Raw genomic sequence first — 26,144 nt, 5'->3', positions numbered from 1 at the left:
GGCAGAGTAGAAAGTAGCTGAAAGTCAGTTAAAAGTATGGGAAGTGAGACATCAACTAAAGGGATGGGAAGGGGAAAAATGTTTAAAAATTGTAAAGAGGCTCAGACTGGAGAAAATGGAGGTATTCCAGAGAGATATTATATGAAGGACATAAATAGGATCTTATTAACAAGCACAAAGTGAACACCAGCAGCTTTAATAGCAAGCACACAGCAGTTAAAAGAGGGAAAAATTAACTGCTCAGAGTTCTACCACTAAAAAGCCACATCTTCTCACCCAGGGGCCCCAAGTCTGCTTTTGTTCCAATGAGGTCTGCTTACTTCAGCACCACTGGGGTTGCATTTCATTATTTTTTACACTTACTAGAGAAATTTAACAATGAGCATATAAGGCCTATTTCTTGTTTTATTCATCATGAGAATGGTTAGTCAAAGCTCAGAGCCGAAATTTGCCTGTTGAAGGCAATGAGGCAGCAGAGATGCACATGCATATCCAGCACTTTCAGGAGATGCATACAGGTAGCAGGAGATGTTAGTGGCATACAAGAAAATATATCGTAAATGTGAGCTAGAAACAGAAAATAAAGACAACTTGGACAGTCTGAGTATTCAATGCAAAGGAAGGAAGGGGAAAAAAAAAAAGGCAGCAGGTAAATTGTCTCCTAAAATGAGCTTATTGGTGTTTGGAGGGTTAGAGTACAATGCCTGGATTCTGCAACCTATAAAGAGAAGTTGTTAGCATTTATTTTTGCCTTAGAGACATGAGTAAGTTCATCATGACTTAGCATGATAGGAAGGCACATTTACTGTGCCCACAAGAAATGAAATTTTCACAAATTTTCAAATAATAAATTCAAACCTTTTTCTGAGGATGTGGATGGAAAGCACTGCTGCTTGGTAGGTAGCTGTGTAAGAAGAGAGCTAGAGCTGGAGAAGCAAACAGGGAAGCACGTGTATGTGCATGCACATGCCCTGGCACACAAATAGGTGGAATTTGGAGGCCAGATCTGTCTTGAAGGAGCAGGGCAAGCTGAACAAAGATACTGTGGATGCTCACCATGAATCTTGTTACTTGCTGTTTATTTTTAATGCTAAGATTCAACCACATGCTGCTCTAAGAGGATTGTTCTGTCAATTTTAGTGCCCGTTACAATCTCCCAAATCAAGTCCCAGGCACCACTGGGCTGCAGCTTAGCTCATTGCAAGCTGGGGAGCTGCATGACTTCGTCCAAGGGCTGAGAGCCGAGAACTTGCACTGAAGGTAAACAAGAGCTGCAGTAAGCACTCCATCTGTCAGCAGTGGTTTTGCTCAGCATACATCCTCAGCAATTGTTTACAGGGTTAATGATCATCCAGGGGGGCAAAGATTACTATAATCTAAACCGTAAAAACTGAGCAGAGTGTTACAAGTAACCAATTGCCCCAGACAAACCACTTGCTTTGCTTTAGACTGCAGCTCAACAAAATATCATCCAGCACACACTTTGTAATGAAGCATTGCACGACCACCTATTTTTCCACATAGAGAATTACAAATGTCTGTCCTCTGCCGATGTAACACATTCCTGTAGAACTTTAGCATAATGCAAATTAATTTATTAAACTCACAGCAAATTATTTACAGCTGTTAGCCGAGTAGGCCTATTGGTTTGGACAACTATCTGGGAAGGATGTGTAACTTGTACCAGTTGCCCCACCCCTCCTTGTTTATTTTTGAGAAAAGCAGACAGTATTTCCATGCTGTATTACTGAAACACACATAGGCTTGTCGCTTACGTTGAATGTTTACTAAAAGCCAAAGGTCTTCGGCCACTAGCAGCACTACCTAGTTTCAGCCACTAGAGGGAGCTGCTGCTCAACATTTGAGTACCGTTTGGTAACTGCTGTGCGGCTCAGGGGCGGTGTCCTGTCCGTCCGTCACACACGTAAAACGGATCCACAATTTCCCGAAGAATGATCTTTGTGATGCTGTGTTTGACTTTAATGCTCATGATTTCAGCAGTACAGAGGACAAATTTCAAGGAACAAGGAGAACTGTGTTTAAGATACTGAGCACCCACAATTTGGAGCTGCCCCCACATTAGTCATAATTCAAAACAGAGAGTGGAAACTAACCTTCCCAGAGGAGAGCAGCTTGAATACAGAGACTATCCCATGGATACCATCCTTTCACCTCTGACCTAAACTTTCCCCTTAAGACACAACTGCAGAACATCTCCGTGAACAACTGAAAATCCTGGGCATTAATAAATAATGAATGTGGGGCTTCTAAAAATGAGCAAAAGAAGGTAAAAACAGACTGGACAGTGACTGCAGTATAGTCCCTGTAATGCCTATCACAAAGCAAGGTGATAAAACAGGGCAAAATTTTTTTTCTACAAGTCCTTTAACATGGAACTTGGTAGTAAAAAATACCTGTGGGACCCAACAAGCTGAGTTTGGATCCTTTCCATCCTTCCTATAACAAGGAGCAGCTCCTTGTCTTTTCTGCATCAAGAATTTCTACAGGTAGAGTCACATCTGACAGTCAATTATTTCAAATTTTTCCATGAGAAGTGCTTAAGTACAGAGTCTAAGATGTTTCTGCTGGTTATGTCTAGTGTTTCAGGAGGAGTCATTTGTGACTCTGCCAATAACATAAACCACAAAGCAGATATTGAGACCAGCTTGAATGCTAAAGCTGGATACATATTTACAGCTTGGCTAAAGCTTGTTACATTGCTATTGATTTCACTAGAATTGTATCTGTGGGTTACAAAGTCAAACAGTCTTATTGATACATTAACATTTTTAATAAATAGCAAAACGAATGAAAACCTGGCTGACAGCTCTTCAGTCCACCAGTGATGCAAGTGTTTCTTTTTGGCAGTGAAATGCCACCGAGCAGCAGCTTGGAAGTGACAAGTATGGAGCCTTACATTTCATCAGCCCTATTCTTTCCCAGCAGGGACCGATTCTTGTCCGTAAAACTTTCAGAGGCTGGCCCAGGTTTTGACAGCTAATATGTTTTCAGATGCTGACCAGGGTTGCAAATAATTTCCAGTTGATATTCATCCTTGCTGATTTAATTCAATAAGGCGACCAGCAAATACAGCTAATGTTCCTATAAAACAAACTATCATAAATATGCCAAGGAGAAGATGATCGACCACCATTGCAACAAACTTCCATTCTTCTGCAGCCTGGGAAAGAAACAAAGGAGATGGTGAAGGCTCTACAAAGCCATGTCAGTAATTGGAATTCTTGTAATTCACTGTCTTGAACAAGGGAAAAGTTATTCCTAAGTGCCACTACTATTAACTAAAAAAATGTACTAATTTTCTTCTCAAACAGGTCCATTGCTAAGAAAGCCCAAGATGTCTATAAATGTAAGTTTCAAGACTAAGTTGTTTAGAAACCCTGGTGATCTGGTGACCCATTTTATTAAAAAGAAATGTTGAAAAGCTTACTTTTTAGTCAAATTATTGGCTTTGAAAGAGAGTTGAAAACATTGAAAGCAAAACACTTAGTTTGACCCAGCTAGCTTCTGTTTTCTATTGCTTTTTCATTCTCTTGGGATACCTAAACAACTGTCATTAATTTAGCTCTAGTCCCTGCTTTTCATGCCTAGTATACACTCTAAGGTCTGAGAAGACATTTTCCATAGCTCCCTTAGTGCTCTTTTCAGTTATGGGACACTGTGAACCACTTATTTTGTGATCATGTTTCCGCTGGGTGCTTTTGTGGGAACCCAGCACCTGAAGGGCGAGCAGAGTGCAAGGTGCTAAGTGCAGCAGGGCTCATGATTTCCACTAGCTCTGCTTTATGGAGTGACATATACTGGCCTAAGGCACCCTCTAATTTTGCCCTGTTTGCTCCAAGAAGCAGAAGACGTTGTGAGGTATCTAGAGAACACTGATAAACAACACTGTTTGTAAGTGTAGAAGTGAACACAGTGAAATGGCAGCCTTTGGTTTATTTGGGGAATTTGACTTTTGAAACCCCTTGGAAGTGGTATCAGTGGTGCCCAGATGACAGAAGCAGCTGGGCTCCACTTCCGAAAGGAGCACCTGCCAGTAACCTGAAGACCCTCCTTGTAAGCCTAGGAGGAAGTGAAGCCATGCCAGCCTTACTGAAGGTAACACTTTATCTGCAGAGAGTCATGGGGAACACGAGACTACAGCCAGAGCCATGCCACATGCTCCAGGAATTTGGTCACAGGAGCAAACAGTGTGGTGTAAATCCTGGCCCTGGAAGGAGGTGCCTCCTTTACAAGATCATGACCAAATTATTGTCCTGGTAATCACTCTCCTCCTTTTCAGGCTAGCTTGCAGCTCAACAGGAAATGTCTAGGATCATTTAGAAAAGTGAAGAACGAGGGCTGAATTACCTGTGCAGAAGCTGTGTGAGCTGTACTAACTGAAATTAAAAGGGGGTTAATTGCACTGAATGCGTTAGAAGGAGGCAGAGTTAGGTTTTCCTGGGGAATGGTGCCAGATGTGACTCTACATGCATTTATCCTTCCTTTGGCTTACAACGTGGAAAAAGTCAGTAATCAGAGTAGCTCATGACATGCTTCACTTAAAGTGACAATTCAGGAATAAACCAAAACCTTTTTGAAATCTGAATTATCATTTTTAAGTTAAATGTAACACTTCTCAGATACCCTTTGGAGTTCAGCTTGTTTCCTGGCTTCTCAAAAGTGACAGGAGGTTGTTTACCACAAGGGGAAGATGTCTGAGTGGGAGATAGGAGGAATGTGTTTTGGAACTTGCTTACAGTTCTTGAAACTGCTTTGTTACTCACAGGCACTCCATCTCTACAGCTTCACATGCCACATTCAGAAAAATCTTAGTACTGACACTGAATTTTTTCTTGGGGGGGCAAAGGTTTAATTGCCATCTGCTACAATTATCTCTTGCTCCTTTTTGACTGCTGCAAGGAGAGACCCTGCTAAAGACAAACCAGCCCTTGGAGTGTTTTTGTGAGGTGGGGTTACTGTGCCAAAAAAAATAAGATGCAGCAATTTAAAAGCAAGAAATGAATCATGCACAAAAAATGTCTTACATTACTGGCTTCTTGGTCCGATTTCATAGTTTCCGCAATGTATTTGATTCCCTCTATAGCATTTCTCACATCTGGATTTCTAGTAAGTGGGGAGTAGAAGTTGACAGGCACAGAACCTGGCTTCCCAGAAATTTCAGAAATATCAATATCTTCTGCAAAAATATTTTTGTCTTGTTTATCCCTGGACGGTCGTTTCATTGTAGAGAAAAACATGATGTTTGGGATTGTGTCAATAAAGATCTGAAAACAAAGAGAGAGAAGATGGCAGTTGCTTGTTGGTGGGGCTGTGCTACAGATGTAGCTGTGTGCTGAACAAAAGCAAGCCTCTCCAGCCTCAGATTGCTTCCTATCCTGGATCAGATACAGATTCCCTCTTAGAGTACGTCACAGCCCATGTTTTGGTCCCACTGGGGCTTTTGTCAGGCTTATGTCCTAGGGCAGATAGGGTCACCCACAGGCCTGTCACACATTTTCTGAAAGCCATTTCCCCCTTCCATATAGTGTGTGCTACCTACACATGAAGGGGAGTGCAAAGTCCCAGACCCTCTCTTTTGGCTACTTTGGTTTGAGGTTGCTATTATAAATGCCTGTAACATGCATATAAGGTTTACAATAATTTCCTTTGGTGTAACAGAGGCTTACTGCCAGAGTAATTCTAAGCATGTGCAGTGTTTGCCTATTAAAACTCTCTTTTACACAGGGATTGTTCATGCTGCAGAGTAAATCTGGTATGAGCTGTATCCATAAAAGTATAATTAGAAATACACAGAGCAACCTCCTATTCATGTCAAGGTTTAATATTAATCCAGGCAGGGTTGAAAAAGGCAAAAACAATCTAAATGGATCCTCTTTGGTACTGTCTCCCTGACAAAGAACCTGTAATGACAAATGCTCAATCTTTTCTACACCTCATGTCTACCATTTAGACTACTATGCAAGGATCTCCTTGCTTCCCAAGGCCTGTATTTATAACAAACTGTATTTACTGGGAAAGTACAGAGAAGTCCATAGCTTTTGATAAATTGATGTTTGCAAAATGGGATGCTGAGTGAAGGTAGTCCCAATGTTTTTTGTGTTCTGCACTCCCAAGGGCAAGTGAACTTGACCACTGGCAGGCAGCAGTGCTCTGCAGTCAGATGGAGAATTAGACCAGGAAAACGTAATTTGAGTCCAGCTGAACATTTTATTTGCCCTGTACCTTCAGCCACCTGTGCTTTGCCCTATCTGTTCCCTGCAAGACTCTACCCCAGTGGACAATTTTGTTACTTAAAGGAGCACTTTAGCAGTCTTGCTGACTTGCACAGCTAAGCAGTAAAGACTGGCTCTTGCGCCTAGAGAGACTTAACATGATGCATTTTCTTCCCCAATTCATGCTGACTTTTATTAGAAAACCTGCCAATAAAATATGGAGTGCTCAGTGGAAAGCAGGAAGCACACAAAGGCACAGAGCTCACCTTCCTGACCCAGTGCGGCATGGTGTGAGTGCTCGGGGAGCGGTGGTGGGTGTTGATGACGATGACCGTGATGATGATTGAAGCGATGACAAACACCATTGTAAACAACATGTATTTTCCTATCAAAGGCACTGCACTGGAGGTGGAGGGAATCAGCTCCACGATGACCAGGAGGAACACAGTCAAAGACAGCAGGACAGAGATGCTGAGAGTCATTTTTTCACCTGCCATACAAAACCAAACAAACACCAAACTCCATTGTGGCTCCCATCATTCAGTACGGAGAGTATTTATTTGAGAAGATGGGATTTGGCTATTCACACAGCACGTGTGTGCATCTGGAGTGCTATCATTTCTCCCAGCATCCAAAGCAGTAACTTGGTTGTCCAAACCTAAGAGCCTAACACAGAATCAACTCCAGCATTAAGGTGCAAATCACCAGGTATGACTGGGCTGAAGTATGGGTGATAGATGGATGTGGAAAGCTTACTTGCCAGGAGTGCTTGATGGGCTGTGCATTTTGAATGATGAAACATATGCACCTAATTAATGCTTGCTCCACAGCCTCCTGGGCGTTTGCTTGCTATACTCTCTGGTAGGCTCACGCTGGGCTGAGTGGGCAGACAAAAAAATTGTATCTGACACCAGAGATCAGTTGCTATTTGAAATCTTCCAATATGTAAGGACATCAAAACTGAACTTCAAAACATGATTCACACTTTTTTTTACTATCCAGTTCAACTCTCTATAAAGTTTTCCACTGAAAAGAAAAAAAACTAAACATCAAGTATCTCATAGATTGAGCTTAATGAAATGAAGCAGTATGGAAAGCTAGCATCAAGTGAAATCAATGAAGCTGAGGAACTGATTGCAGGGAGCAAGAGCTGCTCAGCAGGGACAAAAGAGACCAGAACAGGCCAGGACTACTCTGTGTCACACAAGGTAATTTCTGTGAACAGATAACAAGCTCCCCTGCTCTAACACCATGGCGAAGGGCCTCACTTGCCCCTTGTGTGCTCACTTATTGCGAGATGTACTAACACACTCCCTACGTACCTACAGCAAAAACATGTTAACCAACTACCCAAATGTTTGTTTGCAGAAGTTGACCAGGTAGTTAAGCACCATCCTCTGGGAAATCAGCCCAATTTATTTATATCAATAGTTTCAACTTTCAACTTTTGCCCTTTATTTGCAGAATCTCTAGAGCTATTATTTTGAGTGGAAATGCCCTGTTGTAAAGTAAGTGCTACCTTTCAAGTACTGGTGATTTGAAATACACAGAATTTCTCAGAAACTTGTTAGAAGAGCTATTTCTATGGCAGTCAAACAAAACTCCATACCTGAATCTGTGGGTAAGTAAAACACAAAGCCGGTTAAAAAGGAGAAGAGCAGGCAAGGAATGATGACATTCACAATGAAGTAGAGGGGCAGGCGCTGCATGAGGAAGTGGTAGGTGATATCCAAGTAAGGGGTGTCAGGGCAGCAAGCGTAGTAAACCCAGTGCTTCCAGCCACGGTAGTCTTTCATCACCCACTCCCCACTCTCCATGAAGTTACTCAGGTCTGGACGGTCACTCTCCTGACAGGAAAAAAAAAAAAAATCTCAATATTAGATGTTCTGCACAAAATCAGAACTTGGCAGTCAGTCAGGAGCAAGATTCCAAATCACTCGGGCACTTCATGCATTTTTTGGGAGAAAACCATTCTTGCCTGTGTTATTTTGCCTTAGATAGCATCCTCTACGCATCATTCAACTAATTATTTCACAGAGATAGAATTTTGGAAGCCAATCCAGGAAATCTTGTGCTAGATCTACATATAGAGCTCTTATATTTTACAGATAGTACCTGCTTGGTTTTCAGTCAAAACAAGGTTATATTCCATTCTAAAATCAGAAATTTCCCTAGAAATATATCCAGGTCTTTACTGCTTTTCCAAATTACAAACTCTTTGCTTACCGGGTTAATAACAACCATTGTACCATCATATGTCCAAGTTCCCAGCTTCATACTGCAGTTCTGCTGGTCAAATGGGAAGTATGTGACTATAATTTCACAGTAACTTTTAAAAATAGCTGGTGGTGTCCAGGTGATCCGGCCTGTGTGCTCCAGAAGGACTTTGGTGTATTTAACAATGGCAAAATCACCATCTGCACTGCAAAAGGAACAAGGATGTTAACAGCAATATGGCAGCGTAATTAACAGTCACAAGGATTTCTCTGCCTGTGGATGGGCTGATCCTCCTGAGGCCATTATGCCCTGCTCTTGGAGAAGCTTGCTCTGAGGCACGCTACCCGCTGGCCCAGATGTCATGGAAAGCAGCTCCACCATAGCAGTGACACAGGGCAGAGCTACCCCTCCCTTCCCAGGCAGCTGGCACCCCTTACTTGTTGTAAAGAACAAGGTCTGGCCTCCAGATATCATCCGAGGGGATGCGGATTTTTTTCACGCCGCCATAGTCATCTGGGTTCCACTTGAGGTTGACATCTGTCCATTGCTAAAGAGGAAGGATTTCAGCCACTGAGAGCCTCTTCTAGCATTTCAAGGGGCAGTTTGTTACTTCACAGAAATATGTACTTCTCTTGCTTTGGCACATGCAGGTAAACATAAACATATCCTAGTGGGACCCACAGCTACTTTTTTTTACATTAACTTAAATTTTAGTGTAAGAAATACAATGCAAAACACTTTTCTTAAGGCTCTTGGTATCTACCACATTTTGTTCTTGAGGCCCCCAAAAGAAGAAATGCTCTGCTATCTGACCCACCTGTCCAATATAACAGTTGCCCCTGAAAATATAACAGAGTAGCTAATTCCTGACTGTACAGAGTGTGTTTATTTGTATTGGATGAAGTACTTAGCAATATTTAGAGTTACCTGTTTCAGGCGTACATTGGTTGTCACAATCTGGTTTACTTCATCCTTAAAAAAAAAATAAAAAAGGAAAAACAGAAGGCTATCGCAGCAAACGTCAGGATTGAAGGAGAAAAACTGTTTCCTTAAATAAATGACACCATTTGGCACTATCACATAAGCTAGCCATTCAAACGTGTGCCAGGTGTTGATAGCATACCACACTGATCAGCTGAATGAGCTGCAGCCCAACGGTGACGACGACAGCATCCTCATGGTCCTCCACTGGGCGCACCACCTTGTTGTAGCCCTTAAACAAGTCCTCGACCAGGCGAGTCTCATGCTCATAGCACCAGGCACATAGTCCAGCTGTGGAACGGCAGGGGTGGCATCAGTGAGATGGGAGAGAGGACAGGCTATAGCACCATGCTCCCCTCAGACTGAGGAAGGAAACACTGTCCACAGTGAGCTGCTGGCAATGAGCTAATGCTGAGGTCTGTGGCACAGCTCCTCATTTCAGGGGGGCATTATGTGCACTGCAAACAGTATCAGCAGGGGTAACTACCTATCTGATCTGCAGGTCATCTTAGGAGCAAGGCAACAACAGCCTCCAACCAGGAAATGGACAAAACCAAACAGCCATGATTGTGAACATCATATTGAGAATTAGGAATTTCCTCCAGGCTCTTCCAAGCGCCAGTTGTGTTTACATGTGGTACTTGTGGACAGTTAGGCATAGAGAACACCCATAATCAGGGATTTATGAGGTTGTCTTCACATTCAATTCCACAGGCTTGCCCGTAACAGTAACATTAAAAGACAGGACCAAGCACAACAGTCATTGATGTGAAAGTATCATCCAGACTCCCTGCATCTGAAGTCTAAGTGGATACAGAGCTCTTCTTTGCGATGGAAGCTGCTCAGGTTGTGTTTGTGGTGAGAGAGAAGGAAACCATTTACAATTCCCAGGGACAGTCTCACCCTGTCCTTGAAAAGCTCTGCCCACGTACTGCTCAGCCTGATTTGGCAGCACTACACGTAAAGAGCCTACGTAAGAAGAGCATCATGACTGCAAATGGCTGGTAGCAGCTTTATTTTGGTGCAGCTTCAGCAGTGCATGTGCATGGCATGGTACTCCCAAGGGGAGGAAGGCTCAGATTCCTACCTCACAGAAAAATGAGAGGACTCCATTTCCAGATTGCCTGTGGCACAAAGAGCAGCTGCATCACTTACCCAGATTGTAGCTGCTTTGCTGTTGCAGGGGAGTAAAGCAAATGAAAAAGAGGCTTAGGGATTTTTTTCTGTATGTACCCCTTTTTCAAGGCAGGGGGAGGGATCAGGACAGCAGAGCATTTCTGCAAGAGTTTTTGGCAGATCCTATCCTTACATTCCCATCTCAGTTTGAATCTTGGGCCATTGAAGTCAACAAGAATTTTGCTGCTGACTCCAAACTAAGCCAGGATTTCCTCATTTCCTAACTGACTTTTCATCAGCTCCTTTTATATAGTTGAGTTGAGATGCCAAGGATTCTGTCTAAGTCCTGTCCTGCCATGAGACAGCATTAAAATACTTGGATGCCACTGTGAAAAGCTGCCTGACACAGGCAAGCACTGCCTGCTTTGCCTGCCAGGAGACTGGGCTAGGGTGGGCAGGAGACATCCTTCAATTTTTAATATACAATCACAGCATCATATATAAGTCAAGTTCTTTGCTGTGCTTTATCAATCTAATTAAAATTCTTCATATTGCTACCTTCTGGTGTAGCTTGGTAGGAATTTAGTATACTGCTTGAACTTGGTGAGAAGTTTTTTAGGAACAAAAAACAACTCAATTTTTTATAAGACAGTTTAAAACACACACAGCTGCCACTAATTCTTGCTTCCCTGTTAGTAGTCCCACAACTCAAGGAAATTTCTTGTAATGAATTTCAAGCCATGATCCTTTCACACATTTTGAAATACGTATAGCACCAGAGTAAATAGAAGCATGTCAAGAAGATGACAGAGAGGAAAAAATATTTAACACAAAAACTTCTCACTTCAAAATAGCTAGCAGCTGAAATTACAAATATACAAGTGGTTACAAGTGCACTCCAAAGCTCTCATTTAAATTATTTGGTGTGGTCATAAAACCTTATCAGTAGGACAGGCTGCTCCTAGAACACACATTCCCTCATACTCAGGAAGGAGCTGACCCCCCCCATTCAAGGCAACAGCTGGAACACTTTTACCTGTAGAGATGAGGAGGAGTATGTGATGGACCTTCATCATCCTGGCTCCTTCTTGCTGCAGTCACACAGACAGAGACACAAAAGCACCTTTAAGGTCTCCTCAGAGGAGAGCTGCCTCCTGCCAGGGTGCTGGTGAAATATAACCACCAGGTATTGATTTACAGCAGCTGTTTTTGGGAACGACAGCTGAGGGCTGTTGAGCCATGGGGTTGGAAGTGGGAATACAACGTGTTTCACCAGTCAAATATCTTCTGCAGTTTTCAGATGGTAATTTTTTCTCAGTGGCAATGTGGTCTGTTACTTAATAAACAAATAAATATATAAACAAAGATAAGAAAGGATTATCTGCAGAGTAGTAGAACATCTCAGTGAGATCTCAGAGACTTCTTGAGCTGGAGACCAAAGCTGTGCATCATCATTTTTAATGAGAGCAACTTCTCAAAACTAGGACTTTGTTTCTCAGAGGGAAAACATATCACAGTCATTTATTTGTGATACACCCTCACCAGCATACAGACTGTGCCCTCAGATGAGGCTGCTTCCTCTGCTTCACAAATGGATGACAGATCTTTGAAGAAGTGAACGGATATGTTCAAGAGAGATCCATCTTCTTGAACCTACTGGGATTTTCAGAAGGTACTCAGTAGATTCACCCTTTGAAAGCTATTGGCAAAACCTAAGTAACCTGAAGTTAAGAAGGAAAACCCTCCCATAGATACCTATAGGCTTACTGAATTGTGAAAGGCAAATGGTAGGAGTATGTATGGTTTCTATGACAGGGCAGGTCCAGTGTATCCTGGAGGGCATGCTAGTGCTTTCTTATTGTTGGCATAAATCCCCTGGAAAAGGGGCAAAAACCAATGTGCTTTGTAGCAATAATTATGCAGGCTAGCAAAGAAAACGACCAATTGTGAAGTATTTTATTTTTTATATATATGCATATTATATGTATAAATAAAAATTCTATGTAAAAATAAAATATCTATATGATGAGCTCCTCTGAGCATACTGATATCACTCAGGAACAAAATCTGGAGACAGATAGTTCCATGAAATGCTCAGCAGCATGAGAAAAACAAGTCCATGTATTTCTAGAAAAAGAGATGAAGCTGAGTGTTCTTTGTAGTTCTGACCCTCTGGTTTCAAAAGCAGGCCTGGAAAAAGCTGTGGAGAAAGTGATGACAACATCCAGACAGACTGGTTTCCATACCTGGAACAGATAGGTAGTATGAACCTTCAGTCTGAAAGAGAAGCTAGTGAGAGAAAGGGCTTTGGTAGGGTCTTTAAAGTCCCAAGTGGTCTGGAGAAGGGAATTTGGATTCAATCACTGCTCCAGTAAGAAAAAAAACCCCAACTGATATTGAGGGAAACATGAGTTGACAGGCTTGCCCTGTTCTTGCACTTTTCTGGAGGCACCTGCTCTTTGGAGACATTGCACTAGGTGAGCTGCCACAGCCACTCTTAAACACTGCTCCAAAATTTCCTTTTCCAGAAAACATTCCCCACAAAAACCTTTCTTAGAGGTAAACACTGAGTAACATCAGATACACCCTCTAATTTTTACAGATACCCTTTTTGTTGTTTGACAGCTGGTTTGGTGTTTCATGCTGGATACTTTTTGTTGCTATTGCTGTTATTATTTTAATTAAAAAACAATAAAAATCACTCTGCCTCACCATCTCTCCCCCCCAACTCAGCATTCAGCTCGCTCTCTGTCCTTGTTCCTGCAGTGTGCCTTGGCCAGCCAGCTCCCATTGTCCCAGCTATCTTATTTCAAACAAGTGGGTGGCTGTTTCCAACCTTAATCCTGGGTCAGGCAGCTGCTGTGTTCATCATAGATACAATTGCATGGAGGCATTGCAGGAATGTTGATGCTGTCCCCCTGGATTCTTTCAGGGTCTCTCAAAGCATTCCTGTCCACCCATAGCAGGGCTGGCAGGTTCACTCCAAAACAGATGGAGAAGAGGCTTCTCATGCTCTTTGTCAAATTATAGCTCTTGAGCAACATAAGTTTTTGTCCCCAACAACAAAAGGATCTAGTTTCTTGGAAGTGGCAGGATGCAGAATCCATAGGAGCCCCAGAAAGTCTGCAGCCTTAGCATTGTTATTTTGCTCGCAGCTGAGCTGAGTTGAGAAGAGTCTGCATGGAGGAAGCAGAAGTGAAATTAAGAGATAAAAACAGAGAAAAGGGAGATGTGTCATCAGGGAGATAGAGGGCACAAAAGCTGACAAAATAGTAGTAGTGATCATTTGGGAGCTTTTAGCTTACAAGTACCATATACACATTTTTAAATGCATTTTGGTATCAGAAAAATGGCAGTGTTGGTGACAGTAGATTATGGCAGCGCTGGATACAAGAAGACAGATGGTTAGACGAGTAGTTTGTGAGTTTGCCATGTGTTTGTCACCAGATTGCCCCTAGTTATAGACAGCATGGTACACGTTTCCCGCTGGAAGCCATCTCACAGGAGCCTGGCAGGTTGCAGCTATAGCCACCAGATGGCAACAGATGGCTACAAAAGATGCAGCGGGCAGGCGGGAGGCGTGCGGGAGGGAATGATCACAAATAGTCCCTTGCAGAAGTAAAACAGAGGCAGAAAATATTTTCAAGGAGAATGCGTGCAAGGAATTAATGACAGCCTTGAGATGTTAATGGACTGTACCCCCTCTGTTGATTCCAGTGCCTGTAAGGACACACTAAGCATTAATACACACAGCAGTATGTACTGACAGCTAGGATAGAATTCCATAAATCAGGAAATTCAAAGCTGCAGTTCTCCATATGGAGACACACCTCTTGCAAATATATTTTATCCCCGTGGGTATTTGTAGCAATTTTGTTTTCAGCATATCTTTTCTTTGGTTTTTATTACACAGGCCAAAGAAATTAAAAATACTGAAAGCTCTCTCAAAAGCGGTGATATTAATCTCTGCAGTTACAGAGCTTACATTTTATAGCAAAGACATGGTGGGCATTTATATAATCAGAAATATGCTTTCTGAAAAAAAGGGCTTCAGCTTGGAAAGGAGGAGAAGAGCAAGAAAAAAGTCCACAGTCAAGCAGAATCCACAGTGACAAAATACACAGAGCACAAGTGTTAAGCTATTGCAGGCGAGGAGAAATACTGCACCTTTTCAAACTGGCGTCAACCCTCATGGTCACACTGCTCAAATGAAAATGACACTGGCAATGGAGACTCGTTTACCCAACCTGAGCAAGGCAAGTACAGCAGTGAGAAAGGAGACCAGCAGTAACTGAAAAGACAATCTGGTGAGAGACAAAAGCTAATCAACCACAAGGTGTCAGAGGAATTGGTAAGAAGGTTGCAGCTTCATGATCCTGTTCCATTATGAAGACTCCAGGAAACCAATCCTGGAGATGCATAAAGTTACTGAATAAAGCAGCTCCAGCTATCATCACTGACAAGATTGCTCCTAGGGCTCCTGAGTACTAGTGTTTATCCCTGGGACCTAGGTGAGTCGTGCTGGGGAGCAAAACAACGTAAGACAAGTCCATTAGATGTAAGGTTTGCTCCGCTCTGCTCCTGCAGGCCACTCTGTCAGACTAGCAGCTTGCGTGAACCATGCTAGAGTGGTAAGAGCAGCAAAGAAGCTGCTTTGCTGGTTCATCTCTTCATGAAGACTTTCCTGCACAGCAGAACTCCTCAGATACTCTGCATCTGTGGTCAGGAAAATCTCATTCACACACATGGATGCTGACAGGTAACCTGTATCTATTTAAAACTCTGCCCTTTCCCAGCAGTACAAGTCACCAGCTCAAAAATGCTCTTGGTCTGGTACAAGACATCACTACTACTACCTGTTCTGAACTGTGTCTGCAACCAACAGACATGATTTTTCTCTCTACAGATGCACAAAAACGCCACAAAGCACAGGAGTCTGGCTGCTGATAGTAAAACTGGGCAGAGAGAGGGGCCTGGGTATCAAAGCTGGGGTCCAGGTCTAACACATTTTGGCCAGTGTTCTGCAGTTCAGAGTTTCCATGAAGACATTTTGATGGGAGCTCCACTATGCAGCCAGGTGAAAGAAGAAATGGCATTGTGGGAAGTATATTAAAATGCTTAAAGGCTGCTGCACTGGTTAGATGCTTCTCTTTTCCAGTTCACAGGTAAATAAATAAATAAAAAGATAATCACATTTCAGCTCAGCTGAAACAGGCTCTTCTCTGATTGCTGGCCCATAAGAATACAGTTAACTACATACCTTTTGCAATGTCATCACTCCCAAATACAAAACCAATTAATTCCTGGAACATGCAGCACCCCACAGCACAATCCCCCTTTGGCCCCAGCTACAGGATGAGAGCACAAATGTCCACGTGGACATCATCAGCTTCTAGTGGAGTGCCTGTGTCACAGTGGGAGACAGGCACATCAAACTATCCCACATCACACCTGTGCTAAGTGCAACTAGGATAAACTTTTGTGACCCTGAGAGCCCTGGCATATCTAGCTTTGAGGTGCAAATTCTCTCTTTGCTAGTACTGGCTGCATAAACACATAGAAACAAGTTTATTTTGTTTTTAATTCTGCAAGTAGGCTGAGTGGCAGAGCACTCTCTCCCTTCATACACTGTGCGTCACCACCCTCGCTGATCCCAGCAAACACTTAACTGATGTCTCTAGAAAGTGTGCCTCCTGCCCAGAGCGGCAGCAGTTGCCTTTAAAAAAGAAAAATTAATATTTACCCCACTGTGCTGAACCATCACAGCATTTTAAAGCACGAAACACCATCCTCTACCCATGCTGTCCATTAGCTCCTGCACATGACACACCTGGATTTGTTGATGTGTACTTTACCTAGGACTGACCTCGTGCCATATGCACTTTCATTACTTCAGCTGGGATTTTTGCCAGCACACACAGAGCATTTTGTTGATAATTAGTGGAAAATACTGACTTCTGTAGTGCCTGGGGTGTAGCTCTCACCTGTCACACAAAGATTATCTCACCTCCTTGGCAGGCTGCAAGAACTAGGTTCCTCTTGTGTTGGACAACAGGGAACTTACAAGCTTGTATTTTTATAAAGCAGAAAAACAAAAACATACATGCAGCTCAAGGAACACTTTCAAAGTGATATCTGAAGTATTAAAAAAACCACACATTTGGAGTATGTTTTCTGTGCATGGTGGCTCTGGGTTCCTGCAGAAGGGGCGGAGGCTTGCAGGAGCAAGGCACATTTGGGTAGGGCTGAATGTTGGGCAGAAGTCAGGAGGAGTTTCTCACTCCTCTGACAGCCCGCGCTAACTTTGGACTCATAATTGCACATGAAGTCAAATTCCAGATCTCCCTTGCACCAATAGTTGGGATTATACAGGAGTTCAAATCCTTACCCTCAAAACAGTTGGAGGAATATCTTGGTAAACGCAGACAACAGCAAGGGCAGCAATGTAACACAAGCAGGGCACGAGCAGAAGCAGGGCAACAGCCATGTGAAAGAAACCAAGTGTTGAAACCAAGAGTGGGGTTCTCTGTCAACAGTTCTTAACGATGTCTGGCTTTCAGGTTAGCTTAGCTGTGAAAGTCATCCTCCTAGCTGACAAAGACCACATCTACACTTGACTTGTCACACAACCCTTGAGTCTGCATTTTGTTTGCAAGCAAACAGTCTGCATTCACACACAGGAAAAGCTTACAGCACACTGAAGTGAGGTGTGGCATAGTGGCTTTGAGCCATTTGTGTCCAGATGACACCTCTCATTCTGTGCGGTGTCCCACCAATCTGTACTGCCTTTACTAAGAAGGGAATGCTTCACATGAACATGTTCCTTGGTCAGTTTTCCTGGCTACTTTAGATAATCAGTTCTGGAAACTTCATGATATGTTTACTCTCTTCTCTTTCTGCACCCCTTGCGCCTGCAGGTCACTGGTAACGCACTGGAATGGGTACTGGGAGGGACGCTATGCTGACTGCTGCCTGCCCTGGAGGGTTTAGACAGCAGCAAGAGCCTCATTTCTCTGACTGCTTCTGGTGTGTTCACATGCCAGTGTAATGGGGGGGAAAAGGGAAAAAAATAATAACCAACATGTCACTTTTTGGTACACAGACCATCAGTGCCGTCCAGCAGATGTCAGCTGAGGGCAGGTAACATTTGAGCTCCCAGGTTCTTCTTAGTGTCTCTAGGTAAATACAAGCAGACTAAAAACCAAAGAGGTTTGAACAATTTCAATCTTTTTATGACAGAGAGAACAAAATTTCCATACATGTGGCAAACATCCACTAGCATGCAGATTAGCTGCCTTCCATCCTGTTATGAAATGAACACACCTACAAGAAGCAGGGAGGTGTAGGGTGTCCCACTGACACCATGCTGGCCTCTTTCAGACTGCTAAAGGTGACAGCAATGAATGGTGCCAGTATGCCTACGCCGCTTCTGATCCCTGCCTGCCAGCAGTGACAGTCACTTGGGAAGCTCTTGGCACCATTAGGTGAAGTGAAGCATTTGGTTTGTAAGGTTCATCTTCCCAAGTGCATTTGCCTCTTCATTTCTGACACTGGAACAAGTCTTTGGAGCCCCAGGAAGCTTTAGTGGGGTGGGAAGTTAGCCAGGTCAGAGCTCACAGTTGAAATTACTTGTAAAAACACTGTTGAAATTACTTGTAAAAACTTGTAACCTACACTTGAGTGTAGGGGCACTACCAGATTAGTTTTCTGGTTTTAGTTAACACTGCCAGCAAAACGACACGATGGCTTAGGAGTGAAGCTAAACCCAGTATCAGAGCTGCAGATGGAAAAGGGGATGTTAGTGGGGGTTTTCCTCCCACCAGCACAAGAGAAGCAGAGTGTCAGATCCCTCCTAACGCTGGGAGAGATTTCCAAACCAAGGACAGACACTGACCACAGCCAGCCCACAATTTCTATGGCAGTGCCTCCAACTTCTTCTGCAGCCTCCTCCACTGCCAATATCCTTATCAGGTAATGCCAAGTCGCTGCTTTGCTGTAAGTTCAGACTAACCTTTCTTGATTTACATTGCAGAGAGAGAACTTCAAAGTAAGCTGTGGGCGGACCACAACTCTTCCTCCAATGAGGAGCTGTAGAGACTCAGCATTAAACCGTATTTGAAATGATTCAGAATGGTGAGCCGGACAGAATGGATTGGTGTACATGGACTACAGGGTGTTTGGGGGTTTTGGGTTGTTTTGTTTTGTGTGTGGAAAAAAAATTGAATAAAATAGTGGATTCACTGCATTGTAAGACAATTGGAAACAAAGCCTTTTCTCTGAAAGTCAAGATTATGTGTGGGTTAGGGAACTACTTCCAGGAGAAGTTGAGAGTTTTCTGTGGGGAAGCTAGTTGCAAGCATCATTGCAATTCACCTAGGGAACAGATTGCAACAGATGCTACAACTCCTATTTGATTATTGGCCTCTGTCTATTTTTAACAAGGGTGCTCATCTGGGCTTCAAATCTCTTTCTTGTGAGTTATCTTGTACTGTACCACATTTGTGATGTCTAACCTACCTTGCAGCAATCTCAGTGTACCTGTCTTCCAGTAGTTTACTGGAAGATGTCATGTGAGAGTTATTGCATGGTACAAATAACATATGTCCAGCCTCCTGATGTTAGAGAACATGCAAGGGGATAAAAGAACAAAAAGTGATTTTAAAAAAAAAGTCTCCCTTTCCCATTTTCAAAAACTTAATAAGTGCTGGAGATGAGCAGTGAAAAACAGCATCATGCTGTACTGAATTCTTCTGAGTTTAGTGAGTGATCCTTCAAGTAAGCTTTAGGATACACCACCTTATTAACAGGAATCTACAAAATGAGTTTGTACAGTCCTGTTTGCATTACTGACACAGCTAGCAATAAGGCATGAAAAAAAGAGACAAAGAGCTAAAGCTTAGCATTCAAACTCTAGGCTTGATAGCAAGAAACAAAAATTACAAGCAATATAGTGCTTGAAAATGAATTCTAGCTGGCTATCAAAAACATTTTTCAAAACAATGCCTAATTGCCTCAGGAAATACACTAATCAAAGGAACCCAGAGGCTTAAGAACCATTTGTTCCAATGCACCGAGGCAGAGCAGCAATAAAGACTTGAGTAGTACAAGTTATATGTAATTGAGACAAAATACTTGCATGAGAAATAGGAAGGGATACTTAAGGAAAAACTCTTAAATTCCTTAAGCAGTTTATTCACTTCACTCTTGTGAGAGATCAAATCAGAAAAACTGCTACTCTGACCATGAAACCAGCAACATGAATTGTGCTGTCCAAATGGAGACAGCATCAAGAATATCTCTGTGGTGTGGCCCAGATCATGTAGAGAGCAGAGCAGATCAGATCAGCAGGAAGAAAGGACTGGTCTCCAGAAGGGCTCTGGAGAGCAGTATAACCTGAACAGCCCATGAGCAGATGCAGAGCATGCTGAGCAACTGAAGAAGAGTTGGATCACTTGATGTATATGTTAGGCTTCCTTCCCTTGGCACATCAGCCTGGAGCCCTCAGGTTCTGTTGGAGGCAGAGCTCACACTGCTAGCCAGCCCAGTGCAGGAAACAGGGGACCCTGAGGAGTTTTGCTGGAGATGCAGTAACAGGCCTGGCACCCAGCTTCTCACAGCCTGCTTTCAGGCACGTGTCTCCTGCCATTTACTTACACTCTGCTAGCATGCGAGTGAAGCAGAAAACACTCTTGCCTTAGATGGTTTGCTCAGCAATTGCTTTAATCCACAACACGTCTCCTAACCATCCTTCTCTTGAATTGCATAAGCTCTCTAGAGCTGATGTGCAGTTGCTAAGCACTAATTTTGCATGACTAAAAAAGAAATCCATGATTGCTGGGTTCACTAAATGTTGTTTTATCTTTTTTTTTCCCCCCCTTATTGCAATATAATTATAGCTATAATAAAAACACTGCAGAACATTCATTGGCATGCAAAAATTAGGTCAGGAAGAGAGCAAGTATATTATATACGCCTTTTAGAAGCGTTTAATTCTTCCTTTGCCATTAGATGGGGAAGGGCAGGCAAAGTTTGGCACTGCATAAAATCATAAATAACAGGTTTTTTCATACTGTCATCTGATATGGCATAAACAGAAGCCTGCATTCTTGTTTCAGAAGGCAGCTTTCTACCCTCATCACAGAGTTCTTCTAAAGCCTCTTCACAGGCTCCCTGCATAGAGCCTATCACATTTTCCCTCTGCCTTCCAGTCTGAAATGGAGATGCTGACAAGTCCCATGTAACAAAATGTGCATTTCCATATATTTTACTATTTAATATTTTGGGTGGTGGTATCTCCAAACACTGCCATAACTTATTTACAAAGTATGTTTACAGATTCTGTTATTTGGTTGTGAGTTATCACATTTCACATATGAAGACAGTTAAACAATTTAAGCACAGATCTAAGAATTTCCAATACAGTGATTCAAATCGAAAATAAAAGTGCTGTGATCTGCAGTTTCCCACAAGGAGGATTCTGTAACAAATTAGCCAGGTACTCACAGCTTGCTCTTTTGTCCAGTATCTTCCCAGATGCTGTGACCATAATTCAAGTGGCTCTTGGCTCAGAGAGGCCCAGGGGACCTCCCTCTCGTGTGCTCTGTTATCAGGCTGTAGCCTTTCTATGGCTCTTCTGGGATTCAGTTCTCCTGGAGCTTATCCCATTTCCACTTTGGTCCAGGTGCAAAGCCCAGGTGTAGTTTGTTGTCTGTTAGGACAAGCTCTTCAGCTGCTACTCTGGCAGAATTTGGCCCTTTTTGCCCTCTGGGTGAAAACAAGGCAAATTGCTGACCTTCTCGACTGGTTTAAACACTGTCCCAAGACAGTTAATACCCTGATAGCTGAACCTACAGCATGGGGCATACCCAAACATAGCCAGGGGCACACACAGTTCACAGGTATGTTACAGAGTTAATTACATGTGCTACACATTTATCTGGACCATCTGGACCCCAGGAAGTGTCCAGGTTTGCACATTCACAGGTGCTTGCAAGGTTAATTACACGTGCTGCACATTTGCCTGGACCATCTGGACCCTGGGAAGTGTCCAGGTTTGCACATTCACCAGTGCTCAGCCCTTTGTCTGAGTTAGGGCATGGTTTCGGGTTTGACCCTTCAGGACACCCCACCAATAGGGAACTGGAGGGAGATGCAGCACCCATCCAGGAAGAGATCCCTACACTCAGGCTAGGGACACAGGGACCACATGTGCTGCTCTCTTGAGGGTTATCCCATGTGCCACTCGTGTGTCAAGCTGCTGTGCACTGCTGTGGGTCTGCTGGGAGAGAGGCTTGGACCAAGGGCCTCTGTGCCCAGCCTGTCTGCAGCTGGGACATCTTTTGTACCAGGCTGCAGAGGCTTGGCCTGACTGATAAGAGGTCAAGTAACCCTGTGCTGAACTGCTGGGCTAATTCACTGCTGGTATGTCTTCCTGGAATTTCACCAAGATTTTTTCTTGCTTTTTCCACTTTTCATCCTAAAGCTCCTAATTATGCCCCCAAGCACTGTTCTAAATAGCTTCTCCCCGCCCCTCAGTAGTTCTGATATTTAGGTTTTGCTAGACATACATTTTTAGTCACTGCCTCCATAATTTTGAATAATTTTGCCTTTCTTTGTCTTTGTTGAAGATGTGCTTTCCCTCATGCTTTGTGCAACTTCCTCAACTGCTACCAACTCATAGTTCTTGTCAGAAATCTCATTTCTTCCTCATAAGTCCAAGGAAGGAGTTTTTCCCAGTTTAATCCCTTCCTTTCTGTATTTTTTGACTGTGACCAATTACCTTTCGATACGATGCTGCCAGTGAGGTGGTACTGAGCCCCACATTGTGCTGTAGACATGTAGCCTGTGGCACTGGACATAGTAAGGTCAGCTCCTGAACTAGAGATAACATACATTCATCATGGAAATCAATTCCTTCAGGGAACAAATCAAGTTAGTGATAACCTTTACTTACAGACCTAGGTCATTAATTGTATGGTCATTTAACAAATACAAATACTAAACCCTTCTAATTTTCTCTGTTTAATTAATTTTTTCAATGAATGAATGAAACTTAAATCAAGTGATTGCTTATATAGCCATGCAAAGTATCTTCCTGGTAAGCAAAAAGAAGTATCAAATTCCCTGCAAAGACAACATTTATTTCTGCATTACCTGCTCAAATGGTTACCACTTAGGACAGATCAGAGTTTCATTAGGATAGTAACAAAAGCAAGATTAAAATGGAAGCTTTGCCTACATAATGGAAAAAAAACCACAATTAAATTAAGGATATTAAAACAAAATACTGAGTCACTGAGTTCCAGTCACGGATTCCAGGGATTCAAAGTCAAGCAAGTACTTCAGTAACTGCTGGGAGTCCTCTATCCCACGTTCCTGTCCTTAATGCAGCACATGACCTGTGTATTTGAACCCAGGACACACATGCTCTACAAGGAGCAATTTTCTCCCACCTCTGGTGAGCAGCTTGGTTAGCAGACACTGTCAGACTTCATTATTTGAATCCTGAGATTATTTGGTGTTAAACACATTCTAAATCGTTATCATCACTTGGCATGCGGTTTCCTTCATATCTCATCAGAGTGTGAGACATGGGGAAACGGCAGGGACTTGACTGCCTGACCTCCAAGTTCCTGTGCCTGTAAACTATTGTAGCTGCTCGTTAGGGAGCTCTCAGGGGAACAGGTGTAGAGGTATTAAGGAAAAGTTATGTTTCTTGAGCTGGGTTTTTTGAGAGGTTGTTCTGGGGCTTGGTTGTTTTTTTTTTGTGTGTGTGTGTGTGTGTTTTGTTGTTGTGTAGATTTTTTTTGTTGTTTGTTTTTGTTTGGATTTGTTTTTATTTTTTTCTTTTTAGTTTGACAGCAAGCCAGCTTCTTTCAGCAGTAGGTCCCCATTCAGATTTTTCTCTTCCTGCAGGAACTTCCATGATCATAATCACTCCTTTATCTGCTGGCAAAAAGGCATCTTCAGCAGGAGGCTGGCACTTGGTAGTAGCTGATATGCCTTGTTTGCCCTGCATGCATTGGGGAGTTTTGACTATCCCCTGAGTGAATCTAGGATTGCTAGTTTGCTGTTTTTTTCTCGGACTCTGATCCAGCTTCACACCTTTCAGTGGCCGCTGTTACTTCTAGATGCAGGTGAAAGCATCTGCAAAGCAAAGGGAACAGACATTAGTGTCAGCAGACCTCACCTGCTGCTGCCCTGAGACAGAGGTGCTGGACATCTCACGTAAGAAGAAAGTGCAATTATTCTAATTACTTCTATTTAGAAGTGGAGCTTTGACTCCTCACTTCAGGTTTCCTTGCACAGCAATGAGGAACAGCACATGTCTTTTGCTCAGGTAAGCCAAGAGCTCTGGATCACCAGGACTGCCAAAGGACACAGGGTGGCACCACCACAGCCAGAGCTGCTGAAGCAGAGCCATGCCCTTGTCTGGCCATGCCCTGTGTCAGCTACTTGAGAAAAGGATGTTTTTGCCAAGGTTGGCTATGATGGCACCAGGCATCAAGAACAAGCACACAACAAATAATGCAAACACTGCAGTGCAGCAAGTGGGTCTAACACGTGTACTGAATCTCACCAGCATTATTTAGGAAAAAATCCTCCCTCCTGATCACAGGCCCAGTGAGATAGGAGCACTGCCATGCCAAGGAGCTGAGAGCTGACTGCAGCTATAGGACATTGCAAGGGACTAGTCAGAATCACTGTGAGGTACCCTGGAAGGGAAGGCAGGAGTGATGGATGGTCTGAGGACTGGGATACACAGGGCCATTAGGCAACACAGGAGTAAGGAAATGCATTGCACGCTGTTGAGGCAGCAGGGGGAAACGCAGTATGTTTAGGAGTTGGCTCAGAACAAGGTAGCAGTGAACATATGTGGCTGCTGGAGTGCGCAAGGCAGATGTGACTAGGGAGCATATGGGCCATTGCTTTTGGGCTGGGGGGAAGGCTGTGGTCAAAGACATACAGTATTCCAGCTGTGTCAGTTCATCGCCATAAATAAAGTGATAATGTGTACTAATTAATACATGAATTATAGGAGCAAGTCACTTTTAGTGATACAAAACATTAAAAAATAAAGAAAATCAGAAGAGTGCTATCTTCTGCCCTCTTTTCTCCTGACTGGGCACTTAAGGAAGGAGGCAGCATACAGGGAGGCACCCTATTGATGGCAGAAAGGGAGCACAGCTGGCTGCAATTGTTGGGAGATGATTCCTCCCCCTCTGGAGGGTGTTGGCTGCCTGAGAGGAGGCATTGGGCAAAACTTCTAAGTTACCCAAACAGCCTGACCTAGCTGTTCTTCTGGGGTGGGCGTTAGGGAAGCCAAAGCAAGCATCTTCCTCTTAGCATCTCATTATGTCTTTCTTTCCTGCAGAGTCCCACCTCTCCCCATCTCTCCTTTCTTTCTCCTTTTACTGCCAGTCCTTGCTTCCCCAAGGGCAGCTATGCCACTTTTCTGGGACCTACTCTTTCATTCTCACTCTTCTATTCCTGTTTATCCTGGTTCCTCAACACTGTCTTGTGCCTTGGGGTTCTCCTTTCCTTAATAATGAGACATTTCCACTGTTTGTCAAAATAATTAGGCTCCAAAACACTCCTCCAGTTTTGAATTGAATCAGTATGTTGTCACTGATCTTCTCTGATGTATTTTCCCTTGCACAAGGCAAGGAAGAAAAAGAGCCAGGTGGTGACATAGAGACACTGTTCAGTCACAAGCAGTGCTGTGCTGCTGTAAGTACTGCGAAGCATCCCACTGTGAAGCTCCACCCAGGGATAGGTACTTCACGAGCGTGGTTGTTTCTGCCATGCTAGGAAGTGCTCCTGGGGACAGACTTGTCCAATAGGTGGCACATCTCCAGCAGAGGGGACCCAGCAAGGCTGATGAAAGCAACCTCTTATGCATTGCTTTATGAGAGCAAACAAAGAAAACTATGTATAAGCTTTGGTCATTCTCCTTTCACGTGGTGTCATGGTTGAACCCCAGCAGGCCAGTAAGAAATGTTAGCAGAGCAGGCCAAAGGGCTTGAACAGCACTGTTCACCAGTGCTGAACACTACGTGCAAAGCAAGTGTTCTGTGATGTTATTTGCATTCAAAACTCAGTGGTGTATTGATCTGCTCTTGGCAGCTACAACTGTGTAACGGTAAAATGCAATTCCAGTTTGTACACAGGCAGTTATAACTATATATGTACATACATAACATCAAGTAGTAGATGGCTTGACAATCCTTTTTTTGGTTTGTTAAAGAGTTCTGAAGCACTGATACAGGCATCTTGGACAATGAAGGACATTTTCAAACAAAAGAGCCATATGTGGGACACTTAGCAAAGTGTCAGGCTCCCAAGTATTTAAATCAGAATGGTCTTGTCAAAACCAAAACTTGTAAAACTCCAACTCACTTCTTTTAAGTCAGAGTTTGTCCAGGGTTAAAGTGCCAATGTGAAAACTGAAACAAACAGTATTTTTGAAATGTGTTTCTTAAGTATAAACAAACAGCTTCATGTTAAGAGTTCTAAAAGCAAAATTTAATAAATTAATATATGCATGCCAGATAAAAATACAAAATTACAATTGAAATAGCAACAATAATAAAGGAA

General features: G+C 43.1%; 1 protein-coding gene across 1 annotated transcript; it reads right to left on the bottom strand.

Moving 5' to 3' along the window:
* Positions 1-3,035: 3,035 nt before the first annotated feature.
* Positions 3,036-11,623, bottom strand: CHRNA1 (cholinergic receptor nicotinic alpha 1 subunit). The gene is made up of 9 exons (XM_054381448.1): positions 11,584-11,623; positions 9,574-9,722; positions 9,378-9,422; positions 8,888-8,997; positions 8,460-8,655; positions 7,843-8,080; positions 6,500-6,723; positions 5,046-5,285; positions 3,036-3,181 (listed from the first exon to the last, which is right to left on the bottom strand). Exons 1-9 carry the CDS (start codon positions 11,621-11,623, stop codon positions 3,050-3,052), a joined length of 1,374 nt encoding a protein of 457 aa, XP_054237423.1. The 3' UTR covers positions 3,036-3,049.
* Between the last annotated feature and the right edge of the window lie 14,521 nt (positions 11,624-26,144).

Source organism: Indicator indicator, chromosome 5 (assembly GCF_027791375.1).
Source record: "Indicator indicator isolate 239-I01 chromosome 5, UM_Iind_1.1, whole genome shotgun sequence".
Taxonomy (NCBI): domain Eukaryota; kingdom Metazoa; phylum Chordata; class Aves; order Piciformes; family Indicatoridae; genus Indicator; species Indicator indicator.
This window is presented reverse-complemented; position numbering and strand designations above follow the sequence as displayed.

Excerpts from the sequence above, each read along its gene's own strand:
- CHRNA1 (XM_054381448.1), bottom strand. The coding sequence starts at position 11,623 with ATGATGAAGGTCCATCACATACTCCTCCTCATCTCTACAG. Across the intron at positions 8,656-8,887 it reads GACCTTGTTCTTTACAACAA|TGCAGATGGTGATTTTGCCA; the intron begins GTAAGGGGTGCC and ends TTCCTTTTGCAG. Across the intron at positions 3,182-5,045 it reads CGGACCAAGAAGCCAGTAAT|GCTGCAGAAGAATGGAAGTT; the intron begins GTAAGACATTTT and ends TTTCTTTCCCAG.